Raw genomic sequence first — 16,724 nt, 5'->3', positions numbered from 1 at the left:
CCCACCTGCGCCACCTCTTTTTGTGACAACTTGGAGAACCGCCCCGCTGGACTGATTCTCCGTATGTATGTGAAGTCCTTAAAATATTCATTGCAGCCCGTGGTAATCCAATATTAGTGAATCATCTTACAGCCCTTTTCAAGAAGGTGTTTCTTCAGGCTGATAGTAACAGCGCAAGCTCTCTATAAACAAATATGCAGGAATACTTGTGGCTCAGCTACCCTCACAGCTGTGTCACTGCTGAGATCTGCATCACTCTCTGTCACAAATATTTATAGGTTGGGCTTTTACCCTTGTGTGTGCTTCGTATGTAAGTATCCTCCCCCCCCCAACCCCAAAGAGAGTTATTTCCTTAATGTAAATATTTAATCCAGTGCACACATGCCTGATAACCTTTGTGTGGAGGAGGTACCCGTCAGGGATGGTTTTGGTATATTTGCGTGTTGCAGAATTAATCACCAGAAACCTGTCAGACCCTGGAGAGATATGCAAATGCCTGCGTCTCTTTAATCTGTTGTGTGCGTATTTGAAATGGGAGCTCCAGCCCCGTGGGAGCGATGCAGGAGCTCATGATGCTCTGAAGAATTGCAAGGCAGCTGGGTCCAGGCTTTAGGACCCTCTCTGCCATTGCTCAGGCTGTTCTGTGGAGATGGGAAGAGCACAGGGTTAGCCTTTGAACCTGTAACAGAGCATTCCTGCCAGCCCTCTCTCGGGGAGGGAGGGAGCGTGCCCAAGCCCGTGGCTGTGAATACATTATAGGTAGAGTGATGCTCTTCACTTGGCAGGCATACGTGTTACAGGGAGAGTGAGTGGGGGGACTCTTGCAACCCGTCCTTGTGCACCGTAAACAGCTCTCTCCTGCTTTGATCAAAGGAATAACAGCATCTTCCTCTATGTGAAATGATTATGCTCCTGTTTTCTGTAACTGGACGCTCAGGTTTAGCTGTCCCACGTTGTCACACCAGGGAGTGCCACCTTTGTTTTCAGAGTCACGTTGCTGTACCCGTACATTTGGTTAATTTGGTTTTCTTCTGTATGCACTTCCCTGTGTTTGTGGGACACCTCCCAGACATCAGTACCCTCACAGAGACCATGGTCACTGGGATGTTCTCAGCCCTGATGCAGTCCATGCCTAATCCAGTCCTGATCTGCTCGTATGAAATACTCCATCCCTAATGTGTGCTGAAACAGTTACTGAGCCCTCCAACACAGCACGGCATGGCTCGCTGCATTACACAAAGCATTCTATTTAATGCCACAAAATTCCCCTTTATGCAAGAGGAAAGTGTAAAATATTGGAGCATGACTCCTATTGTTTCTGCGTGAAATGTGTGCAGTGGCCAGGAGGGCTCTGGTGTCTGCTTGCAGTGACTCTGCATGCTTCGGTTTTGAATCAGCCTCTCTCGAGTTGCTGATGGCTCACACTCTTTAAAAAATGAGAGGGCAGCAGTTACATGCCTTCTGCCTGTGTGCTTTTAGTGTGCCGATCAACCTGGGACCCAGGCACTAAAAGGTCAGTGGTAAAGAGGAAATCCTTGCTTAATGCCAGGTAAATTTAGGATTACTTAGATCTCTGTTCTCTGCTGCTTCAATCTGGGAAAGCACTAAAATAGCAGGCACAACATGCTCATAGTTGAAACTGGACCTCTCTTTCTTACTCTCCTTTTTGTGCATCTCTCCGGCTCCCCTTTTAGAGGCCCACTGGTGCTTTTCAACCCTTTTTTAGGCCGGGAAATGTTCTCTGTTCCCTTTTGTGGCTCTCCATGGTTGTTTTACCTTCATAAAGGTAAAAAGTAGAAAATTCTCGGAAATGTGGGCTGGTTTTACATTGGTGTCTACTGTTCTACAGAGGCATTTACACTGAAGTTGCAGTGGATATCTGAGGGGAGAGGGGGACATTATTTTTCATCATTGGGCTTCAGCAAAGGAGAGATATTGTTATAGTATAGTGGCATTTGCATGGACTCCTTTGCCTCTCTACTCTACCTTCATGCCTTAAGAGGCTTTCCTGATGATAATGGAAGGTTTAAAGTTTAAAGCTGTGTTTTGGGGAAAGCAAGCTACCCCAAAACATACTGGAGATCAAATTGGCTAGAAGCCTTGAAGCAGTATTTTGGGGCATGAAGGTTAGGAACGAACCTACAGTCACCTCCAGGTATTCCAGGTGTCTGGGAGAAGGGGTGGGACAAGGTAAGAAAGGGTCTGAGGTGTAGGGGCTTTTGTGAGGTGAACCCATAGACAATTTTTCTTTTGTCCTTCTCAGAGGAGATCCAGCTTTACAAGGATGCTTTGGCATCTATTTGGCATCTATGCCTCCCAAGGCATTAAGGGAGGCCAAAGGATTTGGTTTCTGAGCATCTCTTTGTCGGGGCATGAACTAAATCTATAGGCATGGTAGAAAAATGGCAGTGCTTTGAGTTTGTCATGTGGTGTCTAGTTTGGATCCAGAAACTAACAATATTTGCCCATACCTGTGGATGTGAATCCTGACACCATATTTTGTTTTGTTTTGTTTTTTGATTGAGTCCTGCTTTCAGCTTTCTGTGTTTTCAGTGAGGTTGGAACCTGGCCACAAAGTGGTCAGCAGTTATAAGGCATGAAGCCGATTGTTTGTGCTTTGTCTGAAACAGAGAGAGTTCAGGGTGGGGTGGGGGAATCTCCACCTAACTAGACATGGTTTACTTAAGGCACAGAATATTTTTCATGTGGCTTAGATGTGGGATTCCTGTGCACCGATAGCTTTTTAATGATCCCTTTTGTATAAACTCCCTGGCAGCAGCCTGATCTTCAAACAGTTTCCAAGTGCAGGTGGTTTTGACCAAGACATGTAGGGTCTTGCAAAGATGTCTGTGGCAGAAGACACATTTAAACTACATAGTTGCAAGGATTTATCTTTAATAGTTGTAAGGACTTATCTTTCTTTCAGACTGATTTATTTGTTCCTCTTAACAGTGTTTTAACATTTTTAGTTGACGGAACTCCACTGTTGCTTTTTCTAGGAGATGATAAGAACTGTGTCACGCAGCATCTTGTTAGAAATATTTTGTGCCTTCGCTGGCAGTTTTGCTGACAGTGGAAGCATCTGCAGCAATACGCTCATCTCCAATTACTGTAATACAGCCGAGAGCATTCTCCAAATTGTGATAGCTTTTGGGGCAGCTCTTAAATAGAAGTATCAGCTGCAAAAGACCCGTATGGCTGCCTGGGCAGCAGATCCTCGTCTGCCCACATCTTCATTCCTGCTCACCACTCCTCCATCCAAGAGCTCTGATAACTTCATGCCTTGCCTGCGGGTGCTTGTGACTTTTCAGGATGTGGAAAGTCTTTGTCTCTTTCTAAAAAGATTTAGTTGTTGAGAACTGATGGAGGACAGGCTCTAGGAAACTGGTGTAAGGACAATTATCTGTTTGGCAGCAGCTTAAACAGCAGTTTCTCAAAACCCCTAAACAAGGCCGGTTTGTGCTACACAAGGGAGTGTTTCTACTTCGTGCCAGTGAAAGAGCTGTCCTGATTACAAGAAGCAAAGATATTTCTCTGCCAGACCTCTTTCCCATCAAAAACACACATAACTAAGCTTTCCTAAAGCTTGGTAGCTGTGGCCTTTGACAGACAAGCATTGCCTTGCTGCAACCTGTTGCTTGTAAAGGCCATAAAGAAAAGTAACTCAGCATACCAAGAAAGCATGGATGGACCTTCAGAGACACCTCCAGGTGTCTCAGATGTATGGGAGAAAGGAACAAACTGAAGCAGACTAATCCTGTCCAGAAGACAGGGGTAACTTCCTTCTGACCACCACAGGCTGCACTGCAGGGATGGATGTGAAAGCCCGGATTTCACGGGCTGGGTTCTGCGTGGCCAACTGGAAAAAATAAGATAAGGAACCATGTGCTTTGGGTCTTTTTTTTGTGGCTTAGCACGTCAAGGGATGGCTTTGGGTGACGTCAGAAGATAAAGACTTCCTTTAAAACAGCAGTGATGTTTCCCAGTGTAACGGTGCTATGGCCAGAAAACCAAGGCCTCGTGCTGTGTGAGATGGAAAAAAAGAAAGATGGAAAGAAGAAAGGTGCTGAAAAGCAAAAACCCAACTAGTGCAGAGCTAGAGCTGACTGTAGGAGCCGCAGGACGGGCATCGCGGTGCTCCGCTTCTGTCAATGTCAATTAGTGCTGAAAGCGGTGCACGACAAATTAAGCTTCTTTCTTTTCTTGTACTGATTTGCAAGCCGAGCTTAATTACTGTGGCAGAAGGTGTTATTGTGCAGGTATTCGCCCTCTGCTGCTGTGTAAATACAGCTTTTGTGAAACTGCTGCTGATTTCAGGTGAGAAATCACCTGAAATTTGTACCCTGCTGGGTAATTGGGGGACAAATACTGGTGGGTGATCATGTAATTTTAAAAGAAAATCTTAAACCTCTCTTAATACAGCCTGATTTAGAAGTTAATCCAGTGTGCTGTAATTAAAAATAAGATAAAACAAACATGACTTGTACTAAAAAATCCCCGAAGCAAAATTTACTGGAAAATTCCCCTTCTTTTCCCAAATTCTTGCACACAAACCTCAACAGTACTGGTAGAGGGATTTTTAAGATGACAAATTTGAGTTGTGTTTTTCCCTTTTCTTGTCTCCAGAAATACCAAGTGAAACAAAGCAGACCTTGAGCCAAGGCCCTGTGCTGCCTCTGTCCCGGCGGAGTGGAGGACAAAATCTGCTTTTAGATTCTTTCCAGCTGAAAGTGGATTTTGTGCATTTGTGCTTCCTAAACCAATCTGACAATGCGTTGTCGTGTTTTACACAGAAATTGGTTATGTTCGAACTTGATCCTGCCCTTGTAAATGAGAGGAAGGTGCAAGCACGAAGAGAGGCCTGTGTAAAAGGCGTGACTGGTTTCCTCACCCTGTATTCAGTCCATGGAGAGAAGCAAACATGTGAAATGAGGAGTGGGAAATGAGAGTCGTGCTGAGCAGGGGGTTACCCAAACTTCTCAGAGGATGTGATGGCATCTGAAATGCCTTTTCCTTGGCCCAAGCCAGTGGGCAGATGCTTCTGTGCCTGCAAAGCTAGGAATCCCCTCACAGGCCTGGCTTTGACATCCTCTTGTGTTTAGAGACCCGAGCTGGTCTCTTGCTCTTGCTTGAGCATCTTTTGCCCATCGTGAGCATTCTCCTGGAAGTGAGGGATGCATTGCAGGAGCTGGACTCAACGGTCCTTGTGGGTCCCTTCCAATGCAGGCTGTTCTGTGAAACCCTTCGGTTTCCTATGGTTGCGTGCATTACTTACTTGCTCTGTAACTAACCAAAAAGCTCGCAGGCATTTTAAGATTGATGATGTGTGAAACTTAAATGAACTTGAAATTATTGCTCAGATTGCTTTCTTGATCAGTACAAATGGCTGTTCGCTCCATATCAAGTATTTAAAATGAACAGCCAATTTGAGCATAAAAATGAAAAAAAAAAAAAAAGTAAATCTGCCTCTAGCTGTATATAAACAGGATAGACAAAGAGGATCTAAAATAAAGGCCTGAGACTTAGCTAACTGTATTTAGGAGTGTATAGGTCCAATGTTATACCTGGGTCTGCTGTTTTCTGCTCCAGCTATTGGGAGCAGACACTGAGGTAATTGTGTAGGAGCGCTGTGCCCCCACATGTTTATTTAACTGCACCCCAAAATCCCCCCAGCTGACATAATATAAACCGTGACATTTTGGATTTGACAGATTATGATGCAATTTTCTGCAAACTGTAATTCATGCAAAATGTGTAATTCTCCCCGTTCTCTGGTGGTGCGGGATGTCTCTGCTCTGCTGGCAGCTGGGGCCGGGGCTATTTTAAGAAGCCGACAGCCTGGTGCTGTCTAATGTTACTCTGTAGGCAGATAGTAAGGATCTTAATCAAGGCCAGACCAAAGGGATGGTGGCAAACTAAACTGCTGCTGGGTATTACCCTTTTTTCTCTTTATTTAGGTTTGTGCAATGACTCTTAGATGAAGAGATCTCCTTTTCAAAAAAAGTCACTGAAATATTAAGCCTATTCAAAGTGTAACTGTTTTGTGGCAATAGTCATGCTCCATTTTGCTTCTGGTTGTATAAATAATGAGACTGTGCAGTGGTGTCTGTAGCCCTGTGCTTTGGCTTTGGGCTGTTAACCGGGAGAGCTTGGAGTCTTGCTCATGGCAGAAACTGATTTGTGACCCTGTGTCAAAAACTAGATGTGCTTCTTGTGCTTTCTGTGCCAAGATCCTGAAAACATGCTCTGACAGTGTGTTTCCAGAAAATCAGTAGGCAATTGCTGGTTTTATTTCCTTTCCATAAAATTTAAATATTTATGTAACTTTTTGGTCCAAACAGCTCAAAAGTGGAACAGAATAGCTTAAGACACCTGGAGTGGAAAAACATCATCCTGCAGATGTGAATGTGGGTTATCTTCAGGTGTCTCCTAAAGAAACAAAAAAAATCCTGAAATACAAATCTATTTATTGATTTTTTAATTTATTTTTTTTCCTATGCCCTCTGCAGAGGGCTGTCTTTCCAGAAAATACAGGCTTGACAGAGTTATCTGGGTCCTTTGAACTTGTGCCTGGATTAACAGCTCAAGTGTGAGGCAGCAGCGGAAATCACTCTGAATTTACACCTAGAAATGGAATGAGCAGAGAGGTCAATGGTATTGCAGCTTTAATATATGCTCCAGGATTATAAAAAAAAAAAAAAAAAAAAATTAAGTTGAGGAGGATTGCATATTGCCTCTGTGCAGTCTAGGAATGGGACTTTGCTTGACGAAGGAACGCTATGGTATCTGTGAAAAGATTCTTGTTTTTCTGCAGAAGATGAGCAAAATGGTTGTGAGAAACCTCCGTTAGATGTGGTAGAAGGGCAGTTTTCCATTTATCATTACGAGCACTTTTTGGTGGGTCTGTTACTGGAAGAGATTAAAATTGTTCATCCAAGTTATAAACGTAGAGCTCACTTCTTCAAAGCTTCACCTAAAAACCACCCTAATAGTTCTATTCATCATTTCTGTCTTGTAATAAGTAACTTTAAAAAGTCCTGAAAGTAACATCCAGTACAGCATTGAAGATGCAACAACATAGCTAACAGTATTATACTAACAAAAGCTTCTTGATTTTAGTTCAGCGATGGTTAAATAACATTTTTTCCCAGGCTCTGGAATGGCTTAATATATGAACAAAGCAGATTTTGTAATAGGAAAACTATATGGCAGCATGCTGTTTGAAGTACTTAGAATTTAATCTTGTTACTAATTTTGACAAGCATTTCTACAATGTCTGTCAATGTGTTCAACAGTTCGTTTCACCTTTTTTTCCCCCCCTCCCTTTCCCCAGTACATTTGTATATCTTCTCATGTTGTTCATACGTGCTTTTTTTATTTCTGTTTCTTATGTTGTGTAGTCTTGTACAAATGGCTAGAAGCAGATCTCCATGGCAAGAGCTCAGATACTGCAAACAAAGCCTCAGGTAAACAGGGGTTAAGGACAAATCAATAATCAGGCCCTCTGTATCTCTTTATTTCCATCTTCCAGTTCCCCTTGAATCAAATTAAGGGTCAGAGTTTAGAAACCAAAGCCTTGGATTTTTTCACTCTTCTACCTCACTTAAATCAATATCTGGTAAATTTTATTCTTTTCCTTGAAGCTCTCTTGGCAGATGTACTTCCCTTCTCCAAGGAAATGCCACTGGTGGTGTCAGGTATATTAGTGGATATACAATAGGCTAGATCTTGTGGGTGCTTGATAAAGACCAAAAAATCTTGTGTGAGGCTGTATTAGAGGATACCTAGCAAGAAATCCAGCTAGACTTAGTTGTCTACATTTGTAGACAAAGGACACTGGAAGGTCCAGATCCACCAATTTCTGCTACAGGGACTCAGAGGTTCCTGAATCCTGAAGGAAGCATCTTTTGGATTCTTGAGATAAATACCAGTGTTAGAGAGGTCTGTAAAAATACACACAGCTTTGCAGATAGAGGACACAACCTACTATGCCTTCAAGCTTAAATATCAGTCAATTCCTCTAAATACTGACATGCAGGAGTTTTACTAGGTAGGTTAGTCCCTGCTCACACCATAACTCCAAAATAGATAGGTAAAGCCACCACCATCTTACAGACAACAGTTTACTGCTGAATAAACTCAGACTTCAAAATTTTAGAACAAAAACTGCTTATTCTGCCCTGTCCCAGTCCCCCCCTTCATATCATTTCCCTCTTCCACCATAAGATTATGAGAATATGCGGTAGGAGATGATGCCTCTTTGAGTTCATGTCCTTGAATGCTGAGTAGCTAACTACTGCTGCTTTGGCGTAAAGGTGCAGCAGAGCTCAATTTGTGTGCTGCTCCAAGTAACCAGTTCCTGAACCCAACAATCAACAGCCAGGCATTATTCCTGTCTCTGTGTTGTCCCCACTTGCATGCTGTATATTTCTAGCTTCTCATGCAGGCTCACACAGTTATCCAATAAGCTTAACAAAGTTCAGCCTGCAGGGAAATAACATAGCTGGATGTGCTGAACACTTTTAATTAGAAATAGCTATCAAAGAGGTTGTGACCATGATCCACAGAACTGTGTACATTCGTGTTCCCAGTATGTTCCTCTAAAGGAATAAAAGATATTTTTATTTTGGTAGTCACAAACATTCCTGTCTACGTTCCAGAGCCTGCAAGGACCGGCAGATAGCTGGCATTCCCTGGACCAGAGGGTGTGGGTAGAGGATGCCTTTGCCTATTTAGTATGTATTTTTGTATGCCTCTGTAGCTGTGATAATTAATACAGATCTATTTGAAACCTTAACATCACTAAATTTTTAAATATGATCACTCATATGAAAGCTATCATGGCTGACAACCTCGCAACTGCAGCTGCATTTCCCTAGTAATTTCATCCTTCACCCGAAACATAAAGATGCTTATTTTCTAATTTTGAGAAATCTTCTCACTTTGAGATGACATTAGCATCCATTGCTTCAGCATTTACTTTTATTTTGAAACTAAATGCCCTATAGAAATGAGTGCCTTTAAGGGAAAGCACAAGCTTTCTTAAAGTACCATTGCATAAGATGTGGTATCCACTTGAAACTGAACTTAAGTCTGACACATTTTACACAATTTTGAAAAATACTTGAATGTTTTTTTTTTTTGAAAATACACAGAAATTGAAAGGATTTGACTCAAAGCCAACTTTTTAACTTGCCTCCGGAAGGGAGCTTACCCTATGAGATGTGCTGTTCACATGAATGTGTCCCACACATCAAATACGGTGTTACTGTCAGTACTCACAGTACTGTTATCTGGCCATTAATATTTTAGAATATGGATTCAATTTACATTTGATACTTGCTTCATTTTTAATGTACCTTGCTAATCCTCTTTTGGAAGCTAGCAAGCATGCATTTAAGAGTGTAGTAGATTTAATGAAAATTCACTGTTTGCCTACAGTAGCAGCTAAAAAAAAAAAAAAAGTTATTTGCTATATGTGCCTCCTAAGTTCAGAACTGAGCAAGGTGACAGTAGATCCTATAATGTACCCTTCAGTCCAGGTCCCTTCCATGTTTGCCAAGAAGGTTTTCCTCCCTGTGGGTCTCCTCCAGCCCCTTGTCAGTGTGGTCCACGCCTCTCATCTCGTGTGGGTGAGAGCCGGGTGCTGTCTGGTGGTCTGGCCACATGACGGCACTTCACTCTGACATGCGGGCTGCTTTCTGTCAAACCCTTCTACTGTTTCTGTCCAAAATTATCTGTCTCCTTCAAAAGTTTACCCTGTCTGGCTTCCTGGGAGCAGCTTTGTATGAAGGGTGCAGTGTCGTGTCCCTTCGAACTAATAACCGATTGATTCCCTCTGGTGTGCTCTGTTGGCTCTTCTCTTCTGGCTTGTGTTCAATGATTGAGAAAATTGTTCCTTGTGTGTATTTGATCATTTATTTAAATTAAAAAAAAATAATCTGTAGTAGCAAAATGCAAACCCTGAGACTCTACAAAGGTAAGTTATTTGTGCCATTTACTTTGCTGGGTAAAATGAATCCAAGTTGTCAGCCTACTAGAAGACTGTTACTGCTGGTTTTGGAAAGCCAGATTTTTAAAAATAACGTTTATGCTTCACAAACAGAATGTTTTAGACATGTCTGACATCTAAACAATGATACAAGTATTTGCAGTAGCATATAAATTATTGGTTATCTCCAAAACCTGATTGAAACCCTCAGTTTATCACATTTACCATGGTTTACTGGCAAATGCAACTTATTCTTTTCCAATTGCTCCAGGTGACACTAGAGTACTGCCTGTCAAATAAGCAGGGAGGTTTATAGGGAAAATGAGACAAAGGATGTTCAATAACAAGAACAGAAAAAGGTCAAGGGCTTCCCCACTCTCAGTTCCCCGGTGATGTAATTTTTGGTCTAATGTGGAAATAAGTACAGCTTTATCTGGTGGGATTGGTCAATGAGTCACCGGACTGGGAGAGGAGAGTGTTTTCTAGTGCAGGAGCCTTCCAGATTTACCCTGCAAAGCTCTCTGAGCAATCTGATGTGCTTCCACAGCCCATCAGTGCTGCTCTCCTGTCAGAGGACACTTAAATGTGAGGTGGCATCAGGCACCATGCAGCAGCTGCCCTCTCCTCCAACACAAACCTCATTGCCCAACTTGTAGAGACCCATCAAGCCAAGACCCCAGTGCTCTGTTCCTGTGCACATATGGAACCCATTTAGGTGGTTCCCATAAGGTGGTTCATTTAGGTGGAACCCATAAGCCAGGTGGTTTGGTGTCACACTGGGTCTCAGGGTGCAGAGCTGTGTCCCCAAGGTGTCACACGACGTTGGTGTGCTGGAAGCAGGGCCCTCCTGAGTGTGCCCCACAAGCAGGGAGCCCGGGCAGAGCCTGCCCCAATTTCTGTGGTGCCTCTGTATGAGACCAAGTGATAGAAACAGTAAGTGATGTCCTTACTGTGCAATGCTACTGGACTTCCATTTGCAGGCACGTGCTAATAATTGATTAATTGTCCAGCTGGTTCTTGACTGTGGCTTGTTTTTCAAGCAAAAGGTGTTTTTGTAACACCTGTACAATTGTGTACCCACCGAGAACCTGCAATGGGTTCAGCCTGTGAACTGTCTCTGAACCTCACAGGTTGTGTAAATAGCATCAGTTAGTTAGGTTACTTCACTAACATTTTTAGTCATCAGAAGGGGAACCTTTAAAGAAACGTGGACTGCAGTGGTCACTTTCTGTTAACAGCGGAGATCTTGACCAAGTTGTCTATGTGCTCTTCAAAGTTCCAGCAGAAGCACCCAAATGAATTTAGCATCAAATGCCTGCCTTGCTGCTAATTCACAGCTGTAAGATAAACAGCGTCAGATGCGAGGAAGATTGAAGATCTAATTAGGAAATAACCTCATGCATATTTATTTGGATAAGCAAGCACTTTAATTACTCTTTGATAGTATGAAGAAAAATGTTGCCAAATATGTTTAGGTGCATAACCGGACACAGAATTTTTGCTGGCTTTCCTTGTTGGGGTTTTTATCTATGCAACTTCAGAAATCGGTGGATAGCATTGTATCTTTTACTTTAATGCCTCAGCAAAGAACTTCTGGACCAAAATAAGAGGTTATTCTACTGACATATAATGGAGAAATACTCTGTTTTTTGTCTAGTTGATTCATATGGCCTTGTAACAGCAGGAACAGGATCTTTGCAAAGTTTATGCTCTAGAAAGCCACAGAAGCTAGCAGCAAGCCTTGTCCCGCTTGAAAAATGTGATGAACTAGTGAGCTAAACACTGACGTGTTTTTCTGATATGACCCAGTTTAGCTGAAACCTCCAGTTTTCTTCATTTCTATGATGCATGCACTTTTGCTGGATTTTTGGGGTTGCCTTGAGCAATTTGAGAAGCAGGCTGGACTCTCCTGCAAGAGCTCCTCACATCTTTCCATTTGCAGTTTCTCCTGCCCCAGGAAACACACAGCACCGCATCATCTTGGAGCTTTTCTCCTCCCAGGCACTAAATATCCTTGTAGAAGCTTATTTTTTCCCCACATTTATCCACCAAAATAAAGTGAAACAACACTAGAAAAAAAAATAAAAATGCAGGAACATGCCCTAAGTCACATTAAAAATGAGCAATGTATAAAAATACCCATATCCTTAAAATCAAAAAGAGGTCTTTGGAAGGGAAAGATTTGAAACCCATTCTTTGCATGCAGTGAAGCCGAGCTGGAGACAGAGCTAGCTCTGGAGCTCACCTGGCAGGGCAGCTTTTACAGCAGGGCAAGGTGTAGCCCCAGCACAGCTGAGTCACACATCTCGAGGAGTTTCTGCCCGACCACATGTGACCCAGCAGAAGGCTGGTTTTGGTGCAAGAAATCCCCGACCTTTGCCTCCTCTTCCTCCACCTGGCTGCATGCAAATAATGCTGCTGTGGCAGGGCAGCAAAGAGAATGTGCCACTGCATTGTGGGCTCTGCCTTCTGTATTCAGGATGTGCTAAAGGTTTCTATGCACTCATTAATCTCATTAACCATTTTTATTTCCCCCCTCTGGAAAAAAAAAAATAAATCCATGTAGTGTTTTCTTTATTTATTTTTTTTTTTAAGGCAGTATTTTATGCAGCAACTGGTTTACAACCCTCCTAAAACTTTGCTGGGATAATTATTGCCTTGTGAATTGCAACTGCGTATTTCTCTCACATGTTCCCTTCAATTACTTGCAGATCCTAAGCTCTGCAAGGGAAAGCCTGAGAAACTCTGTTTGCAAGTATCAGTTTGTACAGAAATTTCCATGTACTAATACTGATTCATCGGTTTCCTATATAAAAAGTAATAAAATAGTCCACTGTGAGCCAAATGATTGTGTAGCCTGTGATTTGCAAGGAGCAAAGGGCATGTGTTAAATGCCTGGGGCCTTAGTAACCTTAGGGTAACTGCTCAGCTATGAATTTTGCAACATCATTTAGAGGCTGTTAGCTGTGTAAATGTTGTGTTGTCATATGGAGCTCAACAGGCACAAATTACACTCCCACAGTCCACTTTGCCTTGAGAGAAAGGTTAGTGAGGTTAGGGACTCGTTTCTGCAGGAACAGGGGCTTGCTTTTACAGCTTGCCAAGTAATCAAATGGTTTTTCATCCAAAATAATTTCTCCTCTAAGAAAACATATTTCTCTTTATACTTTAAAAAAAATAAGAGATTAAAATATTTATATTTTTAAAGAAATGATATTCTATTTCAGTAGCAATATATTTTTAAAGTATCTAAGTAACACTAAAAAGTCTCAAAGGCAGCCTCTGAGTGCAGAGTAAGCTTTGGACATCTTTAACATTTTGAACTTAGGGCCTTCATCCGTTTCTCCTCTCATATGAAAAAGGAACTGAAGAGGAAAGTCCCACCTGTTAGTCTTTAAAGCAAGAAGCCTTAAATTAGTAACCTACTACATGGGCGAGGAAGGCAGTATATTTTAGTAAAATTCACCAATTTTTAAGTACTTTCTCTTTTGATCACTGTGTTGCATACCGTAGAATTTCCAATGATAGAAACTCCACTGGCAATATCCCTTTGAAATACACTCGTTGTATGCTGATAACTGGATGTGTTTCTGCTTGAAGTCTAATTTCATTCTTCTCTGCATGGAAAACATCTGTCCTTGAAATCTGACATAGGAAAAATAAAAGTTTAATCTTTGTGCAGAACTTGGGATATAAAACATAATCTGTAATGAATCCTTAAATAATTTGTAATAACTGAGAGGTGCTTGTACTTTTTATTGACCATTTTGTACAAACTTGAGATAGAGAGCTCTTTCAGCATCTAAGTAAAGCCCTATCTCACTATTGAAGCTACAGAGAAATATGGAGATTATGGAAATCCAGTTGATTACAGGGTCTTTTTCCATAAAACTCCATCAGTATTTTTTCTCTTAATGATAAATTTTCATGCAGAAAATACTCAGCTGGAAGCTGCATTGCAACTGTGCTAAGATTTTAAGGGAAGAAGGTTAAGGTTAGGCTGAGTGTGCATCTTTGATTCTCTTTCAGAAGCGGTACATCTGTTGGGAAAATGCATGTCAGATTTCACCTAAATAAATAAATAAAGAATGAAGTGAATGAAAGCTGCCCAGGCCAGCTCTCTCAGAAGGCTCACTGTTGTGACGTTATTTTTTCACTTGTTGCAGGAGAGAATTTTGACCAGAGTCCCTTAAGAAGAACCTTCAAGTCCAAGGTTTTGGCCCATTATCCTCAGAACATTGAGTGGAACCCCTTTGACCAGGATGCAGTCAACATGGTAGGTAGAGAAATTCCCTTCTTGATCTGTTGTTTCCTGCCAACTTCAAGTTGAAAATGATTCCTGGGTTGTTTACAACCTGTGCTCGTGATATGGTGCACAGGGAGCTTTTGCTGGGACTAAATGCACCAAATATGTATGCTGGTTGAACTGCTGCAGAGGAGGAGATATTGTGAAAATACACAGTGCTTTCAAGCAAAACAAAAATAAGATGCTGTATTTACCTGACTACTTCTAATTAAATATGCTATGTGATGAAACAAGTCTAACCACTGTCTCAGTGGCTGACTGAGGAGGTCGCAGTCACCCAGGATACACATCAGGTGGGAAGGAGGCAAATCCAAGAATTCCTGAGAGACTAATATTTATGTGAAATTTTTGAGTACAACAAAAATCTTGATGCTGCACGTCACAAGGTCTCTTTACTCAGAAGGTTGAACTTGCCTAAACCACAGCTTTTGTTAGGTGATCACTTTTAATGGTACCTCGACAACAATGCGTCCTCTGTATCTCTCTTTCTTCTCAGCTGAATTTGCAAGTCTGACGGTGTGGCTAAATCTCATGACTGGGTAAGGGAGGAGAAAACAGCTTCTGGAAATTTATACAGGAGCAATGAGAATTAAAAGACCACTGGAAACTTTCCCAAAAAGTTGATATTCACAGGATGTTGCCAAAATCACCAGAGTGTTTATTATTATTCTTGACAAAGACAACAGACTATTGTTGTTTAAGATACGCTTTCTAGCATAGAAAAAGCTATTTGTTTTGTGATTTAAAAGTAAACAATTGTAATAATATCATTAAAGCAGTATTACCAATTCTAGCTATCTTCAAAACTGCCTATTGGGTCTAACTCAAAATTAGAAAATTAAGGAGCCCCTTCCCCCTAATCTAGTTCAAATGTGCCTCACACTTGAGGAAGGTAGGACTGCATACGAGCTATTGCAAATCAGAACTAACCTCTGCTTATGACGCAGAGATGAGATCAGGAGAATCTCATGGCCCTCAGGCTGATGGAGACATGGGGAACACATTAAAAATAAATAAATAAATAAATAAATGGCTTTTGAAAATACAGCCTGAATTACATTTAGTTCACAGTTTGAAATTTTCCTGCAATCGTGAAGGTCTGGAAATCTCCAAAGATCATCTCCCTTACTGCTGAATTTATCTTATTTTTTATTTTTTAGCATTGTGCCAAATATTCAACATGAAAACACAGGAGCTGGAGGTAGCAATGACACTGAGAGCTGACAGTGTGGCACTGCAGTCACGCACAGAAAGGCAGAGATGAGCCTGATGCCAGTATCAGTCACTCTGCCCGCTGACAGCTGGGAATTTCTGTTCTCTGCTTCCAAATGTGCACTGATGGAGATGGTGCAATATTTGGGTTGGTCTCCACATTACTTTGTCTATATAATAGGCACAAAAGAATCAGAACGATGCTTGACAAGCACAGTTAAGATGATAATAACTCAACTGCAGAGGCTGCTTCTGCTTTTTAGTTCTGCCTCTGAATTAGGGGTGTTCAGAAGAGGCGGAGTGATGGGGGTGTGCGGCAGGAATGTGGCAGAAAGAGGCAATAACTGGAATTGCTGCATTATCTGTCCCCCACATTACGTTTGAAAACATCTAGTATTCATGAATTGTGATCATATTATCAGACAAAAATGGAATACCCAAACCAGCAAGAGACCTATTAAAATAAAATAATTGAGCGAGCTGCATTCAGCTGAAATCAAATAGCTGAAGAACACATCTTTCATTTGTAATGTCTTTGGAGGAAAGAAAAAAAAAAAAAGCATTTACTAACAGCAGCAGTATTTAATGGTCTTTTAAATCATCTTTTGGAAAACTTCTTTATTGTTTTGATCTGAAACATCATTTAAAGTAATATCCACCTCCACAGAGTCCCTTGAGGCAATTATTGGCCTTTCTGATCTTGCCTTGCCGTATTAGTTCTGCCTATGTGTTTGCTTTATGTGAGTTTCCAGAAGCAATTTTCCTCAGAGAAGAAAATGCATAAATCCTTGAAGGTTAACTTGTGAGAACTCAGCACTGTTGGATGCCTAGGGAATTTCAATTGCCTTCTGAAACCATCCTGTCGCTTTAAAAGTAACCCCCTGAAGTCCTGAGAAATCACTCTGCCTACAAGTCATGTTTTCTCTCCCTTTCAAAGTATGCAGAGTTCTGTTTAATAGGGAAATATTTCTTCCCCCCAGTGCTTTCAGTGATTGTCCCTGCCTAATGTCACATACTGTCTTCTGTAGCCATTCTGCAAGTCATCTGTCATACCAAGCTGAATGTCTCTGTAGAGGAAAGTGATCTTTTTTTTTAGGAAATAATACTCCCAATTTTAGTCCTCTGGTTCATCAAGGTATGTAAATAATTGCATATATTCCTAGAGTCCAAGGAAGTATCATCTATTTAGGATTTCACATACTGAAATAAAATAAA

At 41.5% G+C, this 16,724-nt stretch overlaps 1 protein-coding gene across 6 annotated transcripts in view; it reads left to right on the top strand.

Annotated features, from left to right (window-relative positions):
- Positions 1-16,724, top strand: part of DENND5B (DENN domain containing 5B) — a 110,006-nt gene that overhangs the window by 36,360 nt on the left and 56,922 nt on the right. For 4 of the 6 annotated variants that reach the window (XM_082765652.1, XM_082765650.1, XM_082765651.1 and 1 more), the window contains exons 2-3: positions 7,401-7,466; positions 14,158-14,267. In XM_082765652.1, coding sequence (XP_082621778.1) covers positions 7,401-7,466; positions 14,158-14,267 — 176 coding nt within the window. The remainder of the gene's footprint in view (positions 1-7,400; positions 7,467-14,157; positions 14,268-16,724) is intronic. The other 2 variants (XM_082765649.1, XM_082765653.1) reach the window with 1 other exon arrangement.

Source organism: Aythya marila, assembly GCF_965140915.1.
Source record: "Aythya marila genome assembly, chromosome: 1".
Lineage (NCBI taxonomy): Eukaryota > Metazoa > Chordata > Aves > Anseriformes > Anatidae > Aythya > Aythya marila.
This window is presented reverse-complemented; position numbering and strand designations above follow the sequence as displayed.